The sequence below is a fragment of the Ovis aries genome, chromosome 1, assembly GCF_016772045.2.
Source record: "Ovis aries strain OAR_USU_Benz2616 breed Rambouillet chromosome 1, ARS-UI_Ramb_v3.0, whole genome shotgun sequence".
In the NCBI taxonomy this organism is placed as follows: Eukaryota; Metazoa; Chordata; class Mammalia; order Artiodactyla; family Bovidae; genus Ovis; species Ovis aries.
Genome location: NC_056054.1, coordinates 278,184,009 through 278,207,350, shown reverse-complemented (window position 1 = coordinate 278,207,350; position 23,342 = coordinate 278,184,009). Strand labels below are relative to the sequence as shown.

At 47.2% G+C, this 23,342-nt stretch overlaps 1 protein-coding gene across 9 annotated transcripts in view; it reads left to right on the top strand.

Moving 5' to 3' along the window:
- Positions 1 to 6,200: 6,200 nt before the first annotated feature.
- EFHB (EF-hand domain family member B) overlaps positions 6,201 to 23,342 on the top strand; it is an 86,509-nt gene continuing 69,367 nt past the window's right edge. For all 9 annotated transcript variants that reach the window (XR_006057662.2, XM_060406732.1, XM_004003424.5 and 6 more), the window contains exons 1-2: positions 6,201 to 7,126; positions 22,715 to 22,777. Coding sequence is in view for 8 of the 9 variants with exons in the window: in XM_060406732.1 (XP_060262715.1) it covers positions 6,233 to 7,126; positions 22,715 to 22,777 (957 nt within the window). In the remaining variant the exon portion in view is untranslated. The remainder of the gene's footprint in view (positions 7,127 to 22,714; positions 22,778 to 23,342) is intronic.

The following is a 23,342-nucleotide window of genomic DNA, read 5'->3' as shown; positions in this document are numbered from 1 at the left end:
AATTCAAATGATTTATGTTGAAAAGCCTCACTCCTATCTTCTGACTACTTAGTTCTTTTTCCAGTTCTTTTCCCCAGAGGTAGTGTTAACTGGTTTTGCAAAGTTACTGTTATATTCAACTCTATATATTTTCTCCATTTTATGCAATCTAAAACATAGCAGACTCTGCAATATGCTTTTTATTTTTCTCTTTATTACTGTCCCAGTTATCTATTGTTCAGAAACAAATGACTCCAAAGTTTAGTCATTTAAAACAATTACTGTCTCTTGGGGTAGAGTGGGGGCTTAGGAGATTTTCTGATGTCATAGAGGGGGGTCAGTCCTGGGGCTTGCGTCATCTCAGCATGTCTGGGATCTCAGCTGGGGCTGTCAGCCAGAATACCTGCACATGGCTTGCCTCCTGGTTTTGGTTTCCTCACAGCATGTCGCTGGGTTCAAGCATGAATGTCCCCAAGATACCAGGCAGAGGCTGGGTGGCTTTTTATGACCTACCTCCAGAATTTCACAGAGATAGTATCAGTGATGCTCAAGTCACAGACTTGTGCAGATTTGAGGAAAGAAAGGCAGTGTCGTGTTTTAACAAGAATATGCATGAAATCTTGTGGCCATCTTGGAAAATACGCTGATTTTTTAAATCATTTTATGAAAAGTGTCCTCATTTTTCTTGGCTATATCAGCAGTCTATTGAATGAAACATATCAATAGTTTTACCAGTTCTCGTTTCGGATTTGCACAGTTTCATATTTTGGGGTGTTAGTGCTGCAGTGCTGGATAAAGCACAAATTGGAACCAAGATTGCCGGGAGAAGTATCAGTAACCCAGATAAGCAGGTGACACACCTGTACAGCAGACAGCGAAGAGGAACTGAAGAGCCTCTTGATGAAAATCAAAGAGGAGAGTGAAAAAGTTGGCTTAAAGCTCAACATTTAGAAAACTAAGATCATGGCATGTGGTCCCATCACTTCATGGCAAATAGATGGGGAAACAATGGAAACAGTGACGGACTTTATTTTCTTGGCTCCAAAGTCACTGAGCATGGTGACAGCAGCCATGGAAACAAAAGACACTTGCTTCTTGGAAGCTCCTTGGAAGAAAATCTAACACCTAGGCAGTGCATTAAAACGCAGACATCGCTTTGCTGACAGGTCTGTATAGTCAAAGCTATGGCTTTTCCAGCAGTCATGTACAGATGTGAGAGTTGGACCATAAAGAAAGCTGAGTGCCAAAGAATTGATGCTTTTGAACTGTGGTGTTGGAGAAGACTCTTGAGAGTCCCTTGGACAGCAAGGAGATCAAAACTGTCCATCCTAAAGGAAATCAACCCTGAACATTCATTGGAAGGACTGATGCTGAAGCTGAAGCTCCAATACTCTGGCCACCTGATGTGAAGAGCTGACTCATTAGGAAAGACCCTGATGCTGGGAAAGATTGAAGGCAGGAGGAGAAGGGACAGCAGAGGATGAGATGGTTGGGTGGCATCACCGACTCGATGGACATGGGCTTGAGCAAGCTCTGGGAAGTGATGAAGGACGGAGTAGCCTGCGTGCTGCAGTGCATGGGGTCACAAAGAGCCAGACACGACTGAATAACAAGAGCAACAAAGTGCTGCAGTGGATAATTTCATTGATAAGTCACTTCTCATGTATTTCTGTAACAAATTTCTCCCAGTTGATTGCTGTTAAAATTACATACTTTGTAATTCTGACGCATTTTTCCACACTGCCCTCCAACCAGCAATGCACAAAATGTCTGTTACCCTGTTTCACCAACTCGAGGTAGTGTCACGCTTGTGGATCTTTGCCATTCTTACATACACTGATCTCTGCACTTTTTGGTGTGCGTTTTTTCACATAATAGGGGTGAGGTCAATCATTGTTTCCGTTTTCTGTGAACTATAACTTCATGGTATTTTTATATAGAATCATTTGCAGTAATCATACTATTGTATTTGTGTCATTTATTAATGATAATATCTCTGTATTGTATTCATATTTATTTTAGAGATCCCCTGGAGTAGCAAATGGTAACTCACCCCAATATTCTTGCCTAGAAAGTTCCATGGACAGAGGAGCCTAGTGGGCTACAGTCCATGAGGCTGCAGAGCTGGAAAAGACTGTAAGACTAAGCCTGCACACACGCATGCATGCATCTGGGCTAAGACGCCCTGTGGGTTCTGAACTGCGGTGTGGAGAAGACTCCTGAGAGTCCCTTGGACTGCAAGGAGATCCAACCAGTCCATCCTAAAGGAGATCAGCCCTGGGTGTTCTTTGGAAGGAATGATGCTAAAGCTGAAACTCCAGTACTTTGGCCACCTCATGCGAAGAGCTGACTCATTGGAAAAGACTGATGCTGGAAGGGACTGAGGGCAGGAGGAAAAGCGGATGACAGAGGATGAGATGGCTGGATGGCATCATGGACTCGATGGACGTGAGTCTGAGTGAACTCTGGGAGTTGGTGAATGGACAGGGAGGCCTGGCGTGCTGTGATTCATGGGGTCACAAAGAGTCGGACATGACTGAGCGACTGAACTGAACTGAACCCTGTGGGTGCTCAGGCAACATTTTGCAATGAAGGTAATTTGAATCCTTGAGCAGCCAGTCTTTCAGATCAGCTCCCCAGTTACTAAGCCGAGAGCATCATGTGTCATGTGTAAATGGTGTCTGTGGCACTTTATCCCCAGGGGCGGTTCCAACATGGTGTGTTAGTCACGGTGATACCTGTTGAACAGTCCCGGGAAGAATCAGGAAATGGGATATGTCATATTAATTTTGGCAAGTCAACAGTATGTCCAAAACGAGAGCTATGCATCCCAAACCCGATTCTGCTTGATGACTGGCATTCACAGCCTCTCAGTCACCTCGACCTGAAAAAGCAGAATCATTTTCAGCTCTTCATGTCCATTCTATCTCCCCGAATTCTCTAATCGCCAAATCTGAGCTATATTCCCAAAGCCTGGGCCATGATAGTATTCATAGAAACCGGAGTTAATGCATACGCCTGCTTTTCCAATCCTTTCTTTACCCCTTCGCCAGTCACTCCTACTCAGAAACATTCAGCTGCTAAACAGAGTTTAGCAAAGTTCTTCAACTCTGGTCCCAGCCCATGTTTCTTTCATTGTAAGTGCCCCCTCCTCCCAGTACTTGCCTTGTGCCCTAATCATACCAATCTTCTCTGTGATCCACAGTGCCGCCATCTTCCGTTCTGGCGTCTTTGACCACTTTCTTCTCTGCGCCTGGAATGTCATGCCCTCTCCTCACTCAGGTCTCGCCTTGGCCAGGTTGCAGGCTCCTTTGGGTGGCATCTGAGGGTTCTTCTCCTGGAGTGATTTTATTCCTGTAATTTCATGGTACTTTACTGTCTATAATAGTTCTGATATCTGTCTGCCTTATTTTATAGTTAGAAAGTGTCTGCCTAGACTTTCCTCCTTAGGCTCTCATTCCCATTAGGATTTTAAGGTTCTTAAAGGCCAGGACCATAATTTATTCATGATTTCAATTCCTCCCAGAGGAACTTTGATTGATATAATAGGGACCACCAAAATATTTGTGAATTTAATTACTTTTTTTTGGCAGTGCCAAGTGGCTTGTGGAATCTTAGTTCCCCAACCAGAAATCAAACCCGGCCCTTGGCAGTGAAAGCACCAAGTCCTAACCACTGGACCGCCAAGGAACTCCTGAGTTTAATTACATTTGGAATGCTGAACATCTGACTTAAGACCTCGCAGGTAATACATGGATTCCGAAATTTATTCATTTTAAGGAACTCCCCATCATTGTTCTAGGCTATTGCTTCCTTATTCATTTCTTTTTACCAATTTTGTCTATTAACTCACCTCCTTCATGAGGGAATTTCCTGGCAGTCTAGTCATTAGAAGTCCTTATTTTCACTACTGAGGCCCACGTTCAATGTTCTGAGAACTAAGACCAGCAAGCCACAGGCCATGGCCAAAAAAACACACCTCACGTCATTCATGAATGCATTCCATAGTATTTTGTAGTTTAGCCATAATGTTTGCCTGGGGAAGTGCTGCTCAGTGGCTGGTCTTCTACGATGCAGTGGTAACTTTGGAGAGCTGGAAATGCCACAGTGAAGCTTAGCCCTTGTACTACCACTCACATGTGCTGTGTTTTTTTCCCCTAACCCAGGATACCTGAGGAGGACAGATAACTTGATACATTTTTGTATCAAATGTAAGATCCTACCAGTTGATAAAATTTCTTAAGGATAGAGCCTAAATACAGTCATACAGAACTCAGCGCAGCATTCAAAGGCTCCCTTTGCCCCTGAATCTCTAAACACGAACTGGGGAATTCCCAGTACCTTGCATCTCTCAACCACCCGCAACACTCCATGTCTTCTTCCTTCTCCTCCAGGAAATCTGTCTTCCCTTGACTGTGTAGCTGAAGAATGACTCTTTGCACAGATAGTGATAAATGGTAACGTTTGCTTTGAACTGGGACAGTCTGGAGAAAAAACGAAAGGTAGTTCTGACAGAAGGAATTGCAGCCCTGGGGGCAAGGCAGTGAGAAAAAGCGGGAACCTGAGCCGGCCAGGTTTCAAAAGCTCGAGTGTCTGTAGGGCATCCTGCAGCCTCAGCTCAGTGCTGCCCGCCAAAGGGACTGCTGAGCCTGCTGATTCTAGAGGGGCTTCCCTCCATATCACAGTGTTCCATTTTCTTCATAACACTCTTCACTCATCTTGTGAAATGACTTTATTCACTGGTTTACTCGATGGTTATCTATCCCTTATTGTGGTTGTTTAGTTGAAAAGTCGTGTTCGACTCCTTTGGGACCCGGTGGACTGTAGCACACCGGGCTCCTCTGTCCCTGGGATTTCCTAGGCAAGAATACTGACCCAAGGATCGAACCCAGGACTCTTGAATTGTGGGCAGATTCTTACCAGCAGAGCTACCAGTATATGTAGTGATGTATATGTAGAAGCCCCTAGTATCTGTAGAACATGACAAATATTCAAATACATATTCATCAAAACTTAAAAGAATTTAAAGAAAATCCCGTATGTAAGTTTGAGTTTGCCACATTATTTTAAAATCCAATATTCCCGGCTTCTCTGGTGGTCCAGTGGCTGGGAGCCCATCTGCCATCGCAGATGACACCAGGTTTCACGCCTGGTCCGGGAAGGTCCTACATGCCTCTGGGAGGCTAAGCCTGAGCCACAGCTACTGAGCCCTGGAGCCTGCGCTCTGCGACAAGAGAAGCGCTCCCGGTGAGAAGCCCTCGCATCGCCACGGGAGAGTAGACCCCGCTCACGGCACCTGGAGACGCGCTGCGCACAACGGAGCCGTGCAGCCAACGATCCTAAATAAATCAAAACTTCATCATGCATTATTGCAGAACTCAGTCCAAGCTTCAATATATTTACTTGAAATGCTCTTTAAAGTATAGTTATTGAAGTGTGCTGCTGCTAAGTCACTTCAGTCGTGTCCGACTCTGTGCGACCCCATAGACGGCAGCCCACCGGGCTCCCCCGTCCCTGGGATTCTCCAGGCAAGAACACTGGAGTGGGCTGCCATTTCCTTCTCCAGTGCGTGAAAGTGAAAAGTGAAAGGGAAGTCGCTCAGTCGTGTCCGACACTTAGCACAGACTGCAGCCTACCAGGCTTCTCCATCCATGGGATTTTCCAGGCAAGAGTACTGGAGTGGGGTGCCACTGCCTTCTCCGTATTGAAGTGTAAGTCACACTTTTAAGATGGTCCTTACCACAGCTGCCAAACACAACTTCACGGATTTTTTTTTAAAGGAGTTCTTAAGCACTGAGAGAACTACATGCAGTTTGCAGGTGCTTTCACAAGCCAGGACGCGAAACTGGTGCTCACCACCAGAGAGGGCTATTAATTCCTTGAACACCAGTGAAGTCAACAGGCCCGCAGCGGGGAGGAGACCCCTGGCTGAACCCACCCTGAGGGGACCGCCTTGTGAGATGTTGGGCATCATCTGCTCTAGAGCCCAGAACCACATATTTCAAGTAATTTTCTTGCCTTTCAGTCGACTAAAGAGGGGTGGAAGGAGAGGGTAAGAGAGGAGGCCAGGATAAGGGAGTAAGAAAGAGGAGAGATGGGGGAGAAAGAGGAGGGAAGAGATGGGCGTGGCTCGTGCACAGAGCGGCACTCCAAGCCCCGCCCCCCGTTTCCCAGGTAACCGGGTAAACAGACCTTGTCTCCTCTTCCCTGCGAACCCCGCTAGGTGTTGAAAGGGCAGGGACTCGGGGTGGAGATGTGCTCTTTTCTGAGAGTGCCGTCCCCCAAAGGGTTGGGGCCCTCCAAGGGGTTAGGAGCTCCCCTCCAGCCCGGTACAGCTTACCCCTCAGAGAAGAGTGCCCTTGGACCAGGAATGACGGTGGCTGGGAGCAAATCTCCCCTGAGCATGGAGGTGGGACTCGGCCCGGAAGGAAAGGATGACTTACAAGAGAGGAGAGTCTTCATGGGAACATCTCCCACGGAGCTGGGGCTCAGAGTGGGCTTAGGAGAAGATTTCCCATGTAGTAAGGCATATGAGGAGAGGATGGCATCACCAGAAATAAGATCTCCATCGCGCAAGGGGCTTGAACTGAGGTTGAAAAGACAGAATATTTCTAGGACCTTCGTGGATGGGAGTAATTTAGGAGTCCACGGGGTCTCAGCCTCACAGGAAACAAAACTTCCTCTAAGTGCGTTGCCTGGAAGAGTGGGTTTAGAAAAGGAGCGTTTTCTGGCAGGGTATTGTCCAGAAAGGGTAACACAGCCTCCACTGGGCCAGACGTGTGGAAGTCCACAGGCTTCAGGGGGCAGGAGATGTCCTGTGACTGGTGACCCGGAAGGGTTCGTGGTGCCAGTGGGCAAGCTACCTGCTTTGGGGATGGAGCGTAGAGGGGCACTGGGAGGAGAGTCCGCCTGTGTGGTGATGAAGCCCAGCGCAGAGACGGCGCCTCCTGTGGAGGTGGATATGGGGCTCACCCACCCAGAGGAGCCCCAGATGGGCTTGGTGATAGAACCTTCTGAGTGCCAGCTGGCCCAACAACCTGAGGAGCAAAGGGCGGCTGAGAACACTCAGCCGGGAGTAGAGCCTCCAGACCCCATCAGACCCATATACTCCGGGAAATTTGTTGATCGGATGCCTTGCTGGCCAAGTGTAAGTTTTTCCTAACACTTTCCCCCTTCTGTTTTGACTTACATTCCATCCCTCAGTCTGCGTCTTCTCAATCTCCTTTCTGAAGTACGTGTTGTATCCTAGTATTCATGTAGGTTTTTTCAGAAACATTTTTCTTTTTCCATTCATTATTCTGTGACTTGTTTGTCCTTTCAGTTAAGACTTGTGACTATTATGCTGGGTCCAGGGCACTAACAATTGAAAAGCGCGTGGTCCCTACCCTATGGGTTTAGGTTGTCACTCCAATGTTGAAGACGATAACTAAACAAATATTATATAGATGTCTATATGAGTAGAAAACAAATGTGATTCTTCCTTAATAGAGGTACACTGTAAACATGGAGCTCAATGGAAAATTCAGACAGTTTTGTTTGGAGGAGATGGGAGGTCTTTACAGAGCCAGTAGTACTTGAGCTTGTTTAGAAAGGTGTCGGGGCACTTCCTTCGCAGCCCAGTGGTTAAGATTGCAGTTCCAGTGCAGGAGTCATGGGTTCAATCCCAGGCTGGAGAATTAAGATCCTGCACGGACTGTAAGGAGATCAGACAAGTCCATCCTAAAGGAAATCAGTCCTGAATATTCACTGGAGGGACTGATGCTGAAGCTGAAACTCCAATACTTTGGCCACCTGATGGAAAGAACTGACTCATTTGAAAAGACCCTGATGCTGGGAAAGATAGAAGGCGGGAGGAGAAGGTGACTACAAAGGATGAGATAGTTGGATGGCATCACTGACTCAATGGACATGAGTCTGAGTAAACTCCGGGAGTTGGTGATGGACAGGGAAGCCTGGCGTGCTGCAGCCCATGGGGTCACAGTTGGACATGACTGAGTGCCTGAACTGAGTCCTTAAAAAAATGTGTCAGTATTTGTCAGATGGGAAATAGGATTGAGGCACCTTGAGCCGAGAACGGCATACAGCATGGCCAAAACTTCTTTTGAGTTGGGAGGTGTAAGCAATTCTGTTTAGCCAGCATAGTGGTAGGAGATGAGGAAGAAATCGAAAGGTCCACAATGCGGGAGTAAAACCTGTGGGTAGAGGGCAATGGTGGGTCTTCATGAGGGAGGAAATACATACAATTTGCTTTTTGTAAAGATATAGATGTTATCAATAATAATGGTGGACTGGAAGGGAAAGATATTGGATAGCTAGGCTATTTCAAGCTAATGATGGCCTGAAATTAATGCAGAGTTAGAAAGAATGGATAGGAAAGAGCCATTCTGAGAAGCTTTTAGGAGAGGATATTGTCAAGAATTGCCATCCGGTTGTGGATCTATGTGGTGAAAGGCAGGGAAGTTGATGGACAACTTAGGATATTCTCCGTTGATAATGAGACATCTTCCTGTTTGGTGGCCCATGAGTATCTGGGGAACCCTTGGAGCTTGTGGTCCTGAGTGTGAGATGTCTGCAGGTGCCAGAGGAAACAGCCAGGGAGACAGCCGGAGCCGTGTGTGGGGGTGGGACGAGCAGATCTGGGCAGGAACCTTGGGGAACATGTGAGACTGTCAGAAAAAGGAATGTCAGCTAGGTAATTATTTTATTTTATTTTTTTATTTTTTAAACATTTTGGCCTTGCCATGTGGTATGTGGGATCTTAGTTCCCCTACTAGGGATCGAACCTGCTCCTCCTCCAGTGGAAGCGTGGAGTCTTAACCACTGAGTCACCAGAGACGTCCCAACTATGCGAGTTCTTGAGGACAAGGATTTTCTCGTATTTATCGCATAGCTTCATGGCATATCACAATGCCCAGCTTATAGTGGCCATTCAGTAAATATATGTTGGATAAATAGGAGGAGGGCTGGATGAGCGAGTGGGATAGAAGGAAAAGGTGAGTTGAAGAAGGTGGTATTGAGGACCAGAAAGGGAGCATCCTTAAAATGTTCCGGGAATAAAGGGGAGACCAGAGAATGCCGTTTCGCTGAACTGGTCACAGGGATTCTGCAGAAGTTTCTCTTCTTGCGTCTGCAGACTTCTGTTCCCCTTGGGGCTCAGGGCGTTCTTTTGCCTCTGACCCCTTTACTCTCTGGTTCCTTTGCTGGGTTTCCCCAGCCACCCTCTTCTCACTTGGCCGTGCCTGCTTCTCCTTTCTGGATGGGTTCTGCCGTCTACGGCTTCAGACCCGACCTCACGCGGCAGCGGAGGCCAGCTTCCGGTTTCCGATACAGGCAATTCTAAAACCCCTGCTTCCTCCTGCCTTTCACATCCTCCTTTCTAAATGTGAAAGGACAGGGAAGAGAGCTTCAAGGAGAAAGTGACCAGCAGTGTTAAAATCGTCTGCGATAGGGGAAATAGAATAAAGATGAACCAGCTTTGAACATTAAGGGAACTAGGGACCTTGTTAGAATTCAGATTCCAATATACTGAAGAGTGAAATTAGAATTAGAGAAATTATCGTGAATTTTTCTTTCCCCTGAAGAAGTGTGACGGTGACGGGGATGGAGTGACGATTCCGTTCAGGGATACCTTTACTGAGTGAGTCGGGAGTGGAGTTTGAGATAACTCCGAGGAGGTGATGAGCGGAACCAGACCCTGCGTAGGCAGGAGGGAGTGAAAGTGGGATCACAGGCAAGGGGAGAGATGAGCTAAGACTAGAAATGAGGCTCCTTTAAAAATACATGTGTAAATATTAAAATATCTGGGACGCCCTTGGTGGTCCAGTGGTTAAGACTTTGCCTTCCAATATAGGGGGTGTGGGCTCCATCCCTGGCCAGGGAGCTGAGATCTCACACGCCTTATGACGAAAAAAGCCAAACCATAAGACAGAAACAGCACTGTAACAAATTTAATAAAGACTAAAAAAATGGTCCACATCAAAAAAACCTTTAAAAAAGTGGAAATACCTACTCTCTCTATAAAACAAAAAAATAACATGGAAAACCGAGAACACAGGAATGAGAGCACGCACAGTCTCGCTACCATAACACCGAGCCTGCCGGCACGTCATTGCATCCACACGAATGAACAGTTACTGCTGGCTTCACTCCATCTGCGTTGCTGCTCATGTTGCTTTGCAGGGATCAGCTCTTACAGGTGAGGAAAATGAGGCCAATTAGATAATGTGGCCAAAGTCTTACAGCTAAGAAGTGGTAACCCCAGGATTTGAAGCCACACCTTCCAATTTAAGGGGATACGTTTTTGTGGCTTCCCTGGCAGTGCAGTGGTTAAGACTACCCTTCCAATGTAGGGGGTGAAGGTTCAATTCCCGGTCAGGGAATGAAGTTCCCACATGCCATGAGGCGTGGCTAGAAAAACAGAATCTGAGTTCTTGACTGTACTATACTTCCTGTAACATTTTTCTCCAAATTCATGTAGTTGTTACAGCAACTTTTGGACAAAAGATTATTTTCCCACTATTTTTCTGTAAAAATAGTCTATGAACTTCTTTAGGTGTTACATGTCTTACAATATTTCCTTAGGATAGAGTCTCAGGAGAAGTCAAAGGATGAATCTTTTTCTGGTTCTTATTGCCAAATCACTTCCTGTAAGATTGTACTACTGAATTTTAAAAATTAATAATGATTTGTAAGGCATTGTTTTAATTCAAATTTATTTGATTTATGACAAGACTAAATGCTGTTTCATATGGTTGTTTTCATTTAAAAAAAAATTCTTACATCTGGTCATCTTGCTGAACTCTGATCGGTCTTTATTGCTTACTATTTCTTTTGGATTTACTCGGTAAGACAATCACATTGACGCTATGGTCTTTCCTTCTTTGATGTTTACAATTCTCACTTTAATTTCCTATCTCACTACATTTCCTATGATCAATAATACAATATAGAAAGTCTCTTTTCAGACTTTAATGGGAATGATTCTAATGGTTCACCATTAAGTATTATATTTGTAATATACATCCCCAGTTTGCTGCTGCTGCTGCTGCTAAGTCGCTTCAATCGTGTCTGATTCTGGGCGACCCCAGAGCCAGCAGCCCACCAGGCTCCGCCATCCCTGGGATTCTCCAGGCAAGAACACTGGAGTGGGCTGCCATTTCCTTCTCCAATGCATGAAAGTGAAAAGTGAAAGTGAAGTAGCTCAGTCGTGTCCCACTCTTTGCGACCCCATGGACTGCAGCCTACCAGGCTTCTCCGTCCATGGGATTTTCCAGGCAAGAGTACTGGAGTGGGGTGCCGTCGCCTTCTCCGCCCCAGTTTGCTAAGTATGTTTAAAAATCAGGAATAGAGCTTGAGCTATGAAGAGCTTTCTCAGCGTTTGTTGAAATACATCTTTTCTGAATTAGCATGGTTAATTTTCTAATAGTGAACCATCTTCATATATTTGGGCTAAGCCCTGCTTGGTTGTGATATATTATTATTATAATATACTTTTGGATTTTATTTCCCAGATATTTACTAGGGTTATTGTATCAGTTTTTGTTCAGTTGCTAAGTCATGTCTGACTTTGTGACCCCATGGACTGCAGCACGCCAGGCCTCCCTGTCCATCACCAACTCCCGGAGTATACTCAAACCCATGTCCATCGAGTTGGTGATGCCATCCAACCATCTCATCCTCTGGTGTCCCCTTCTTCTCCTGCCCTCAATCTTTCCCAGCATCATGGTCTTTTCTAATAAGTCAGCTCTTCGCATCAGGTGGTCAAAGTATTGGCGCTTCAGCTCCAACATCAGTCCTTCCAAAGAAAATTCAAGGTTGATTTCCTTTAGGATGGAGTGGTTGGATCTCCTTGCAGTCCAACTGGACAGAGCTTTCCTTTTTGTGTCGTCTTTCTCTAAGTTTGGTGTTAGGGCCGTGCTAGTGTGTGAAAAGGACTGGGAAGCCTTCCCTAGTTCCATTTTCTTTGCACTCATGACAGTTCAGATTTGCGTAGTGTCTACTTCTTGTGGATTTTGTAGAACTCATGTAGCTGAAAGGAAAAGAACAGGGGATCCCCAGCGTGCTCCCCGAGGGGGGATGGGGAAGCATTTGATACCCTTGAGTTCATCCAGCCTCAGAGGAGGGAGGAAGTGCATATGGGTGGGGTCAAAACCCATGTTCAAGTTTGGCAGTGAGGACAGCTCAGATGGAAAAATCTAGCTGCTGAGCCTGCTGAAACCAGCCCCTGAGGACACCCGCTTTCCATCAGGCCATTCCAGCGTCCGGAGGAGGGACGCGTCTCTGTAAGGACTCGGATCCTGTGGCTGCAGGCGAGGGTCTGCCCTGATGGGTTACGAGACTCCCGGGGCCTTCTTGTCCCGAGCAACTAGTACACTGAGCCCTGAAGTACAAAGAGGAGAAAGGAAGGAGCGTTTCAAAGAAAAGTTTAAAAAGATTCTGTCGTCTACAATGACTGGACCTTATGTTAGGTCGTGCTGCTGCTGCTGCTAAGTCGCTTCAGTCGTGTCCAACTCTGTGTGACCCCATAGACGGCAGCCCACCAGGCTCCGCCATCCCTGGGACTCTCCAGGCAAGAACACTGGAGTGGGTTGCCATTTCCTTCTCCAGTGCATGAAAGTGAAAAGTGAAAGGGAAGTCGCTCAGTCGTGTCCCACTCTTTGCGACTCCATGGACGGCAGCCTACCAGGCTCCTCCATCCATGGGATTTTCCAGGCAAGAACACTGGAGTGGGTTGCCATTGCCTTTTCCTAGAGCTGTGCAAAGATGAGAAATAATTCAGTACCCTCGTTCAAAACACTCTTAAAATCCAGAGGCTTGTGACCAACAAACCGATGCTTTTACACCGTGGTAAACGTCATGCAGAGACGCCTTTCCCCTCGTTCTACACTAACAGGAAGCGGAAGTAAGAGTGTTGCTTGCTTAGTCCTGTCTGACTCTTTGCGATCCCATGAACTGTAGCCTGCCAGGATCCTCTGTCCATGGAATTCTTCAGGCAAGGATACTGGAGGGGGTAGCCATGCCCTTCTCCAGGGGATCTTCCTGACCCAGAGACTGAACCTGGGTCTCACTTGTTGTAGGCAGATTCTTTACCATCTGAGCCACAAGGGGAGCCCCTGACGGCTATTCAGGGAGTGGGTAGAGGCAAAGGGGTTACCCATTTGTAAATCTTATGAGAGCCTGATAATCGCGCAAACCCTGGTACTCAAAAAAAAGGCACGGGGCTTCTCTGGTGGCTCAGTGGTAAGAGTCTGCTTGCCAAAGCAGGAGACACAGGTTCAATCCCGGTCCAGGAGGATCCCATATGCCAAGGAGCAAGTGAGCCCCTGAGCCACAACCACTGGGCCCGTGTTCTGGAGCCCAGGAACTGCGGCTATTGAGCCCACGTGCTGCGACCGCTGCAGGCCCAGCCTGGAGGCCGAGCATTGCAACCAGAGCAGCCGCGGCAGTGGCACGTCTACGCCGCAGCTAGAGAGCAACGCCCCTCACTGCACCTAGAGGAAAGCCCGGAACAGCCAAAAATAAATACAGAAATAAAAAGTTTTTAAAAACTCCTAATTTTTGTCTGAATTTGCAAAGAGCCAATTTGGGCAGAATTCTCAGAAGTGGATGGTTTCATTTGCATAATGGGTTCAGGGTCTAATGGGCAGAAAGATTGATGCTATCACTCCTCCTCTTGGATGAGCTGTTCAGAGTTTGGGACATCTGTGAGTAAAACAGTGACCTTGACCAAGGGAGAGATGGGACCTTTGTGTTAGCCTGCCCTGCATTCTGCAAGTGAGCGATTACGGGCTGCTGGATCTTTCACAGCTGAAAGTGGTCTTGTATCAACCTTCCTGCTGCTGCTGCTGAAGCTAAGTCGCTTCAGTCGTGTCCAATTCTGTGCGATCCCATAGACGGCAGCCCACCAAGCTCCGCCATCCCTGGGATTCTCCAGGCAAGAACACTGGAGTGGGTCGCCATTTCTTTCTCCAATGCATGAAAGTGAAAAGTGAAAGTGAAGTCGCTCAGTCGTATCCAACTCTCAGCGACCCCATGGACCGCAGCCCACCAGGCTCCTCCATCCGTGGGATTTTCCAGGCAAGAGTACTGGAGTGGGGTGCCATTGCCTTCTCCATCAACCTTCCTGAGTTGACCCGAATCTTGGGAACCAATGACATGAAGTGAGAGGGGGACTTAGTCCCTGAAACCTGTGTTTTGAAGGCTGACTGACGAGGTGGCCAAGTGAGGTGGCCTGGGTGTGGCGAGGAGGGAGTGCAGAGCTGTTCAGCGGGCTGGGAGCTTGTTTGCACGCAGAGAGCCTGAGAAGGCAGGCAAAGACAGGATGGTAGGAGTCAGGCTTCTCACTGGCAGAGAAAAAAGTCACAAACACAAAAAGGAGAAGGTGGAAGGAATCCTGCTGTGTGACTTGTAATTGGAGGTATCAGTGGAAACTCATGGTATATCTGCATATCTATATCTAGATAGCTCTGCAATTATAGAGCTTTATTTATTTATAGGGCTTCCCTGGTAGCTCAGCTGGTGAAGAATCCGCCTGCAGTGCAGGAGACCCTGGTTCGATTCCTGGGTCAGGAAGCTCCCCTGGAGAAACCATAGGCTGCCCGCTCCAGGATTCACGGGCTTCCCTGGTGGCTCAGATGGTGAAGAATATGCCTGCAGTGTGGAAGACCTGGGTTTGATCCCTGGGTGTGGAAGATCCCCTGGAGGAGGGCATGACAACCCACTCCAGTATTCTTGCCTGGAGAATCCCCGTGGACAGAGGAGCCTGGTGGGCTACGGTCCACGGGGTCGCAGAGTCGGACACGACTGAGTGACTAAGCTCACAGTACGGTCATATCTCTATCTATGTCTGTATTCGTGTCAGCATCTAAGCTGGATACATTTAACTAAATAGAATGTTATAGAGCTGACACAGCGGCAGGCGCGTGGGGGTGTGCGTGTGCCACACACTTCCTAGCTTCACCCTCCAAGAGGATCTGGGAGTAACGCTCATCTCGTAGCAATGAGCACACAGCACCTGGATCTTGATTTCTGAACATCACTCTCTATTAAAGGGAGTCAGGACTCGGGGGGAGTCAGGACTCTGGGGGAATCAGGACTCTGGGGGAATCAGGACTCTGGGGCTGGAGTATTATCATATGAACTTGGAGCACTTTTGAGAGCCAAAAAGTAAGAAAACGTTCAAAGAATATTGCAGGCATGTCAAAGTGGTGCAGAAGCAAGTCTGAACGGGCTTCTGGAGGGGTTCCACCAAACTATCCTGCTCTGAGCATTCAGTACCATTGCCGTTGAATAAAGGGGAAGCGGGGAGGGATAACTTCGGAGTACGGAATTCAGATACACACAGTGCCAGGCACAAGACAGGCCGGCAAGGACCTGCTGATCACAGGGAGCTGGAGTCAGTGCCCTGTAATAACCTATTATGGAAACAATGAAGGGAGATTTATATATAAAAATGCATTTATTGAAAATGTCTTTATTAATTGAAATTCATAAGCATTTTATGAATCGAAAATAGTTTATATATATATATATATAAACTGAATCACTTTGCTGTATACCTGAAACACAATATTGTAAATCAACTACTTCAATTAAAAATTGCCATTGAATAAAATAGAAATCCATGCACTTAATACTGATATAAAAACATGAATGATTAAATAAATAGTAAGGAAAGAGAGTTTCCTTTCAGTTTAATTCTGGTTAATAAATGTAGATGAAATGATGGAATTAAAAAAATGACAATTTGGCAACCATCACAGTAGTCATGGTTTAGACAAAAATCATCAGCAGATGTTAGAACAGTAGGTAACAGCTTAGGGACTTCCCTGGTGATCCAGTGGTTAAGAAGCTGCCCTTCCCCTGCAGGGGTGGCCAGGTGGGGCTGCCGAGGGGGCAGGTTTGATCCCTGGTTGGGGAACGAAGACCCCACATGCCATGTGGCGTGCCAAGTTTAGTGAGGGACTGGATATTTACAAAGAACATTTTTTTTAGTTTGTAATATAGTTGATTCACAGTGTGTTAATTTCTGCTTTATTGCAAAGTTACTCAGTTATAAATGTATGCATTCTTCTTTATACTCTCTTCCATTGCGGGTTATCACAGGATATTGAGTACAGTTCTCTGTGCTATACAGCAGGGCCTTGTTGTTTATTGGTTCTATAGGATAATTATTGATAACAGACTTTCCCAAGGAGAAACCTAGCAGGCTTTACTTCTTTAGGGAGCCAAGCTGACCCCACCAGTCGGCGGACAAATTGACCATGTTTGCTCCCTGAGGAAAAGCGCAGCGTTCCTTCTGTGATGTCCTTACAAAGATGTGTAACTTTAATCAAAAGAGAACACTAGTCAAACCCAAACTGAGCCACAACGCACAAAATAACTGGCCTAACTCAAAAAATGTCAAGGTCACAAAAGACAAGGGAACAACAGGAACCGTCCCCAAGCAAAGAAGACGGAGGAGACTCGAGCAGTAAAGGCCCGCGCGTGTGCTGGGCGCCTCGCGCCGGGGTCCGACCCGGGGGCCCGCTGGGCGGGGGCGGAGGGGCGGGGGCCGCCTTGCCCGCTGCCCTGGGTGGCCTGCGGCCTTCCTTCTGCGGGCTGCGCTCCCGGTGGCTCAGCACGGCGGGGACCCTAGATCCAAGCCAGTGTGCCCAACGCAGACCCCTGGCACCGGCTCAGGGACCACGCCCTGGCCTTGCCCGAGTGTTCCCAGGGCCGTGCTGTGATCCGAGGCTCTTCCTTCCTAACGCCTCCCCCTGCCCTCCCTTCACAGGGGACAGTCTGACACCTCCCTGCCCACCCTGCGCCCCACCCTTCATCTGCCACGGATGCTCTGCTTCTCAGAGGGACGAGCCAACCAGTCATCCCCCTGCGACCCTGGGTGTGCGCTCTCTGCTGGGAAGGGCAGCACTGGGGCCGCTGGTGGTGTTTGAGTGAGGTCTTTACACTGAGTTTTGTGGCCTGTAGGTTTTTTTTTTTTTTAAGATAATAAACCACGAGGAAAAAAAAATAAAGAGGAGATAGCAGTTTAAAAATTATCAACATGTTTTGGAAAATAGGAAGTGGCGATATGGCCACTGATTTTGCATGCGGAGGTGAAATCTGCCAGAAATCAGGTAGTCATTTCTACCTGAAATGATCCTATTTGCCCGGAAAAAGCCCCGAGAAGCTCAGCCAGCGGAATCAGATGTAGTAAAGCTGGTCCCCTCCTTCGCCCCCGTGTACCAGATTCCCACCTCTCCGCACCAGCTCGTGCTCCCTGCTACCGGAACCGTGGATTTATTTTCCCAAAGTGGCTTTTGGAATCAAAAGACACCAAGCTGAAGATAAGGCAGGGGCCGGAAAGGAAACGCGCGCCTTCTGCCTGCGGTTTCCCCAGCGAAGCCCCGGGGGCCAGAGGCAGGGTGGGGACCACCCTCTCAGCAGCAGGCAGGGTGGGGAGACGGGGCATCGCGGATCAGAGGAGAGACCTGCTTGGGTTCAGATATCGGCTGGTATGTGAGCCGTGTAACCCTGTCGCTCAGCCTCACTGTGCCTCCGTTTGCTCACCACGGGGATGGTAATAGCGCCTACCTCCTGGAAATCATCCTGAAGTGAACTAGCACACAGCAAGCCCCGAGAGCAGCGTCCAACAGAAATGCTGTCCTTTACAATCGGATTACCACCGTTACTATTCTCCGGAAATTCTGAACAACCTAGAGGAAAAAAAAAGACACTGGGGACTCTACTGAGATAAAGGCAGCCTCATCATCTGATCACTTTACAGGAAAGTCCAAGACTCAACAAGCCCTGTAACACAGCCGTCTCTGGGGAGCCGTAAACTGGGTGAGGATCAGAGGCCAGCTTGAAGGGAGGGGCCAAAACAAGCAAGCAGAAACCCCAGACAGAACAGGGAAAAGGTAAGCACACAGGAAAGTTAGCCCAGAAATAAAAGAGGTCGCACTTGTAAGACAAGGTTGGAACTTTTAAAAGAACAGCCGAGGAAGAAGGGAGAACATTTTAGAACAGAACATAAGGTATTTGGATAGTCTAAATAAACATTCAGCAGAGGACTGGAGGATACAGTCACAGACGTCTCCTAGAGGTGGAAGCAAGTGCCGGGAGGCAGAAGGGAGAGTCTCGAAGTGGGTCATGGTCCCATTTCTCGGGCTGGGGGTCACTAGTACCAGCTGAGGCCTCCCCCTTGAGAGCTGGGGAGGAGAACTCAAGCTGGCCATCGCAGCTGCTCCTGTTTTCCAGTCTGTTTTTGGCTGCCCTGCTCTCCGTGGGTGCACGAAGGCGTTCTCTGCCTGCGGTGAGCGGGGTGCTCCCTGGCCGCGGCGCAGCTCCTTGCCAGGCGCACGGGCGCTGGGCGTGTGGCTGCACAGCTGAGGCGCCGGGCTCTGCCGCTCTGAGGCGCGCGGGGTCTTCCTGAGCCAGGGCTGCAGTCCGCGCCCCCGGCATCAGCAGGTGGATTCGCAAACTCGGAACCACCAGGGAAGTCCCTGCTCCTGCATCCTGTCCTGGTTCTGCCTGCGCCTCATGCTCATTTTTATTTCTAGCCCTCTTGTAGCTGTTTCCCTTCTATTTGATAGTATTTATAGACTTTTTGAGAACCCCTCATTGCTTTTTCTTTTGCTTAATAAAGCAACACATAGTAAAATATTGAGAAAACAACATAGAAGAAAATAAAGGCACGTGTAAGTTCACCACTGCAGCCATGAAATGAAGACACTTGCTCCTTAAAAGGAAAGCTATGGCAAATCTAGACAGTGTATTAAAACACAGAGACCTCACTTTGCTGACAAGGTCCTTCTAGTCAAAGCTGTGGTTTTTCCAGCAGTCATCTGTGGATGTGAGAGTTGGACCATAAAGAAGGCTGAGCACCAAAGAACTAATACTTTTCGAATTTTGGTGTTGGAGAAGACTCTTGAGAGTCCCTTGGACTGCAAGGAGATCCAACCAGTCTATCCTAAAGGCGATCAGTCCTGAATAATCTTTGGAAAGACTGATGCTGAAGCTGAAACTCCAATATTTTGGCCACCTGCTGTGAAGAACTGACCCATTGGAAACGACCCTGTTGGTGGGAAAGATTGACGGCAAAAGGGTAAGGGGACGGCAGAGGATGAGGTGGTTAGACAGCATCACCAACTCAATGGACATACATTGGAGGAAACTCCGGGGGATCGTGAAGGACAGAGGAGCCTGGTATGCTGCAGTCCACGGGGGTCATGAAATCAGACACGACTGAGTGACTGAACAACAACAACAATAGAAAATGCCACCACTCAGAAATGGCAATCACAGCTCACAGCTTTCTGTCGCTGTGTTATGAGATGCGAGTCTGTGACTTTGTACAATACAAATTTATATTGCTGTTTAAAATTCATGTTGTCTCGTGAACATTTAAAATGGTTTATATGCATGATTTTAAACCATTCCATGATAGCATGTCATTTGAAAGTAACATTTTATTTAACCATTTGCCTATTGTTGCATATTTAGCAGTTTATACAATTAAGACAGAAGTTCATTTTGCTTGTCTCTAACTGCACCTCATGAAAAATTACACAACAGATTTTCACCAAACTTGGGGGGTATGTTTGGGACTTGTTCAAATACGCAGATTCAAAATGCAGGCTATGAAGAAAAGGGCACATCCACATCTTGGAACTTGACAGAGAAACGATAGGGAAGGGAACACAATTTTCCTTCTGCCTTTCTGACTTCTAGGCTAGAACCTTCTGTGACGAAAGACATTAACAAGAGAAAGACGAACCTATTTATTAACATGCATACCTCATATGTACACGGAAAAAACTCGGGAAAACTGAGTAACCCCAAGATGGCTCAAGCCACCACTTTAAGTACCATTTAGCTAAAGACAAAAAAAGGTGTTAACAGAGAACTATATTCAGTATCCTGTGATAAAGCATAATGGAAAATAATATTTTAATATATATGTATAACTCAGTGATTTTGCTGTACAGCAGAAATTAACACAACCTTGTAAATCAACTATACTTCAATCAAAAAAAAAGCTCATGTAACTATGAAAAAAACAAAAGAATTGGTGCAAAAAGAAGGCCAGCTATAGCAGGTTACCAGGGAAAGCGTGGTAAGCAAGGATAAGGTGTATTACACAGCTTACATTGGTATCTTCTCCACTGATAAGAGTTTCTGGACATTTAGATTCAAACTTCTCTTCCTCGTACAGAGAAGGAGACATGTTTACAGTGATGTCTTTTGTAAAATGCATGCAATCCTTATAAAAGGGCAACTCCTACCCCATTTTCAGAGCTTCCTCATGTCTGCTATTTATTAAAGTAATCGGTTCAATATAATGCTTATGCCAAAGAGGCTCATTTGGGGTGGCGAGTTCTGCATCCTTCTTACCGCAAGCTGATGAGCAGTCATCCTTGAGAACAGCGGAAATAAGAGCTGCCTGACTGGAGGAGGGGGACACGCGTATTCTGAGGACTCCGCAGACGGAAACCACACGTGATGGCGCCAATCTTCGTGCCCCCGATCAAACGACCTGAGGACATCCAAACCTGATTACAGCCAGTGATTTGGAGTCAAGCTGCTTTCCAAGTGGGCAGCTCTGGGAGGAATATCGAGGGTATTTCTGCCCAATGAAATGTCTGCGTGATGGAAACCTGGAGTATCTGCTGTCACACTCTGGAAGGGAAGCGGCTGAGGGACAAGCAGACTCAGGCCGTGGACGGATGGGCCTGTCAGTCTGCCCGTCCTCCCTTCTGTCTCTCTAATCGTCGGTCATCTGGAGAGTAGCTGCCCTGGGTATCCCCAGCTTTATGAAGTAATCTTTCCATTAAATATTTAAAAGAATGATTGGCACTTACGTAACATGTATAGTAAGAGAAACTTTATGTTCTCTGATACCATTGGGATTTCTTATAATTTCCAGCTGAATTAAAAAATTACTTGTATCTCAAAGTTAAAGGAAATGGAAAAGGTCACACATCTCTCCTCTCTTCCCCACCCTCTTCAGCTCAAGTTAGAGCACAGTCCCTCTCCTTGTTCACACAGGACTCTTCTCCCTTTGTGCTGTTATAAGTAGAATTTACTCCAGGTCTGGCGTTAAGGCTGGGCTGCGTGTCACTGGACAGTTCTCATCCTGGGCCCCTGGCCTCTGACCTCACTGTTTCATCTTTCTCTTTGCTCACTTTTCACTCAATTTTTCTCTTCTTTCTTCCTGGTTTTTTTTTTTTTTTTTGCTATACCATGCAGCATGAAGGATCTTAGCGTCCCAACAAGGGATCACACTTGTGCCCCTGCGTTGGGAGCACAGAGCCTGACCATGGACCATCAGGCAAGCCTCCTCTCACTCTTACTGGTCACCTCCCTTAATCCTTCCTTAGTCTGTCCCATCGGGAGTTCCTATTTGCTTCCATTTGTTGTTGTTGCTTTAGTCGCTCAGGTGTGTCCGACCCTTTTGCAACCCCATGGACTGTAGCCCGCCAGGCAAGAACACTGGAGTGGGTTGCCATTTCCTTCTCCAGGGGCTCTTCCCGACCCAGGGATAGAATCTGCCTCTCCTGCATTGGCAGGCGGATTCTTAACCACTGAGCCAGGAGGAAGCCTCATTCTTTGGCCAAGCAGTTAAATCCTCTGTCTGAGCATCTGTGGGCATCCTCTTCTGTGCTCAGAGGCCACCAAGATACTCTCCTAATCTTTGTTGGTTCTCCCTCTAAGAGGACTTCTGCAGCTAACGTTCAGCATAATAAAACCTTCCCCCTATTCGTCTGTATCCACGTGTCTATGTTGTCACCCAGCCATCCCTCATTTGTCTAACTGGTCATCCCTCCACCCAACTCTCAGCCTCTCTGCTTTTCACGGATTCTCCCCAGCCCCCTCCAGAGACCTAGAACACTCTTACGGGAACTTTCTTTCTCTTGGCTTTTTAAAGAGAAACTTATGCTTTGCAAAAATAGCTATCAGCTGCCTTGAAATGATAAAGGGGAAAGATACGAGATGCATGGCTGGGAATGAGCAGTTATAATCTTTGCTTGGGCAAGAGAAGGAGAGATAAGACCCAGATTAGAACAAAGCCAAGTGAGGTTCGGACCATTCACAGAAGGAGCTTGGCCAGGGGGGACATGTCCTCATAGATCAAAAGCTAGGGTGTCGGCGGAAATATACCCGTAATGCAAACACACGCATGCAGACTCGGAAATGCTGACCGTTTGTGTTTAGCTTGAATTCGGTCCCAGTCCCACTGCACTGATGATAACAAAGTGAAAGGGAAGTTGCTCGGTCGTGTCCGACTCTTTGCGACAGCCCACCAGGCTCCTCCGTCCATGGGATTTTCCAGGCAAGGGTACTGGAGTGGGTTGCCATCTCCTTCCCCAGGGGATTTTCCTGACCCAGGGATTGAACCCAGGTCTCCTGCATTGCAGGCAGACGCTTTACGCTCTGAGCCACCAGGGAAGCCCGTGATGATAGGACAGCTGATACTTAACCTGTGAAGTGTGGCAAGGGATTTCCGAGAGCGGAGTACCTTAGCAGGTTGCAAAAAAAAAAAAAAAAGGTAAACTCAAAATATACGTAGCACCTGATGTTCGTATTACACCTCAGGATGGCTTTAGATCTGGTGTTCATTTTTCCTGTTTTCCTTAACTGTGTTAAGTAGTTGAAGTGTTAGAAGCATAGGCCAAGTTGGAAATACATTGCTTTCTTCAAGACACCCTCCCTGTACCTTCACAATGACCGATTACTGCTTTTCTCTCCTTAGGCAGGGAAAGTTCTTCCGATTGGATACAGAGCTGCAAACTGCTTGATTGAAAACTTTCCCAGGGTGAGTGTTTTCAATACGCACTTGTGAGAATCTCAGATAAACACGTCCAACGTTCCTTGTGAGAGCTGCATGACTTTAACGTCCATTTGGATTTCTCTTTTTTTACTATAAGACCTTCTGTTGAGTGTGAGTGAGGAAATGAAAATCCCAGGCTTACGATTTCCAGCTCTACGAAAACTACTGGAATTTTCCATTTATTTAGATTGGAAAGAGTCTTTTATGGTATTCTTCCTAACCTAAATACTTCCTATTGCTAAGCTAAGTCGCTTCAGTCGTGTCCAACTCTGTGCGACCCCATAGACGGCAGCACACCAGGCTCCCCCGTCCCTGGGATTCTCCAGGCAGGAACACTGGAGTGGGTTGCCATTTCCTTCTCCAGTGCATGAAAGCGAAAGGTGAAAGTGAAGTTGCTCAGTCATGACCGACTTAGTGACCCCATGGACTGCAGCCTACCAGGCTCCTCCATCCATGGGATTTTCCAGGCAAGAGTACTGGAGTGGGGTGCCATTGCCTTCTCTGGTTGTTTTCTAGATATGACTTATTTTTATTAGAGTATAGCTGATTT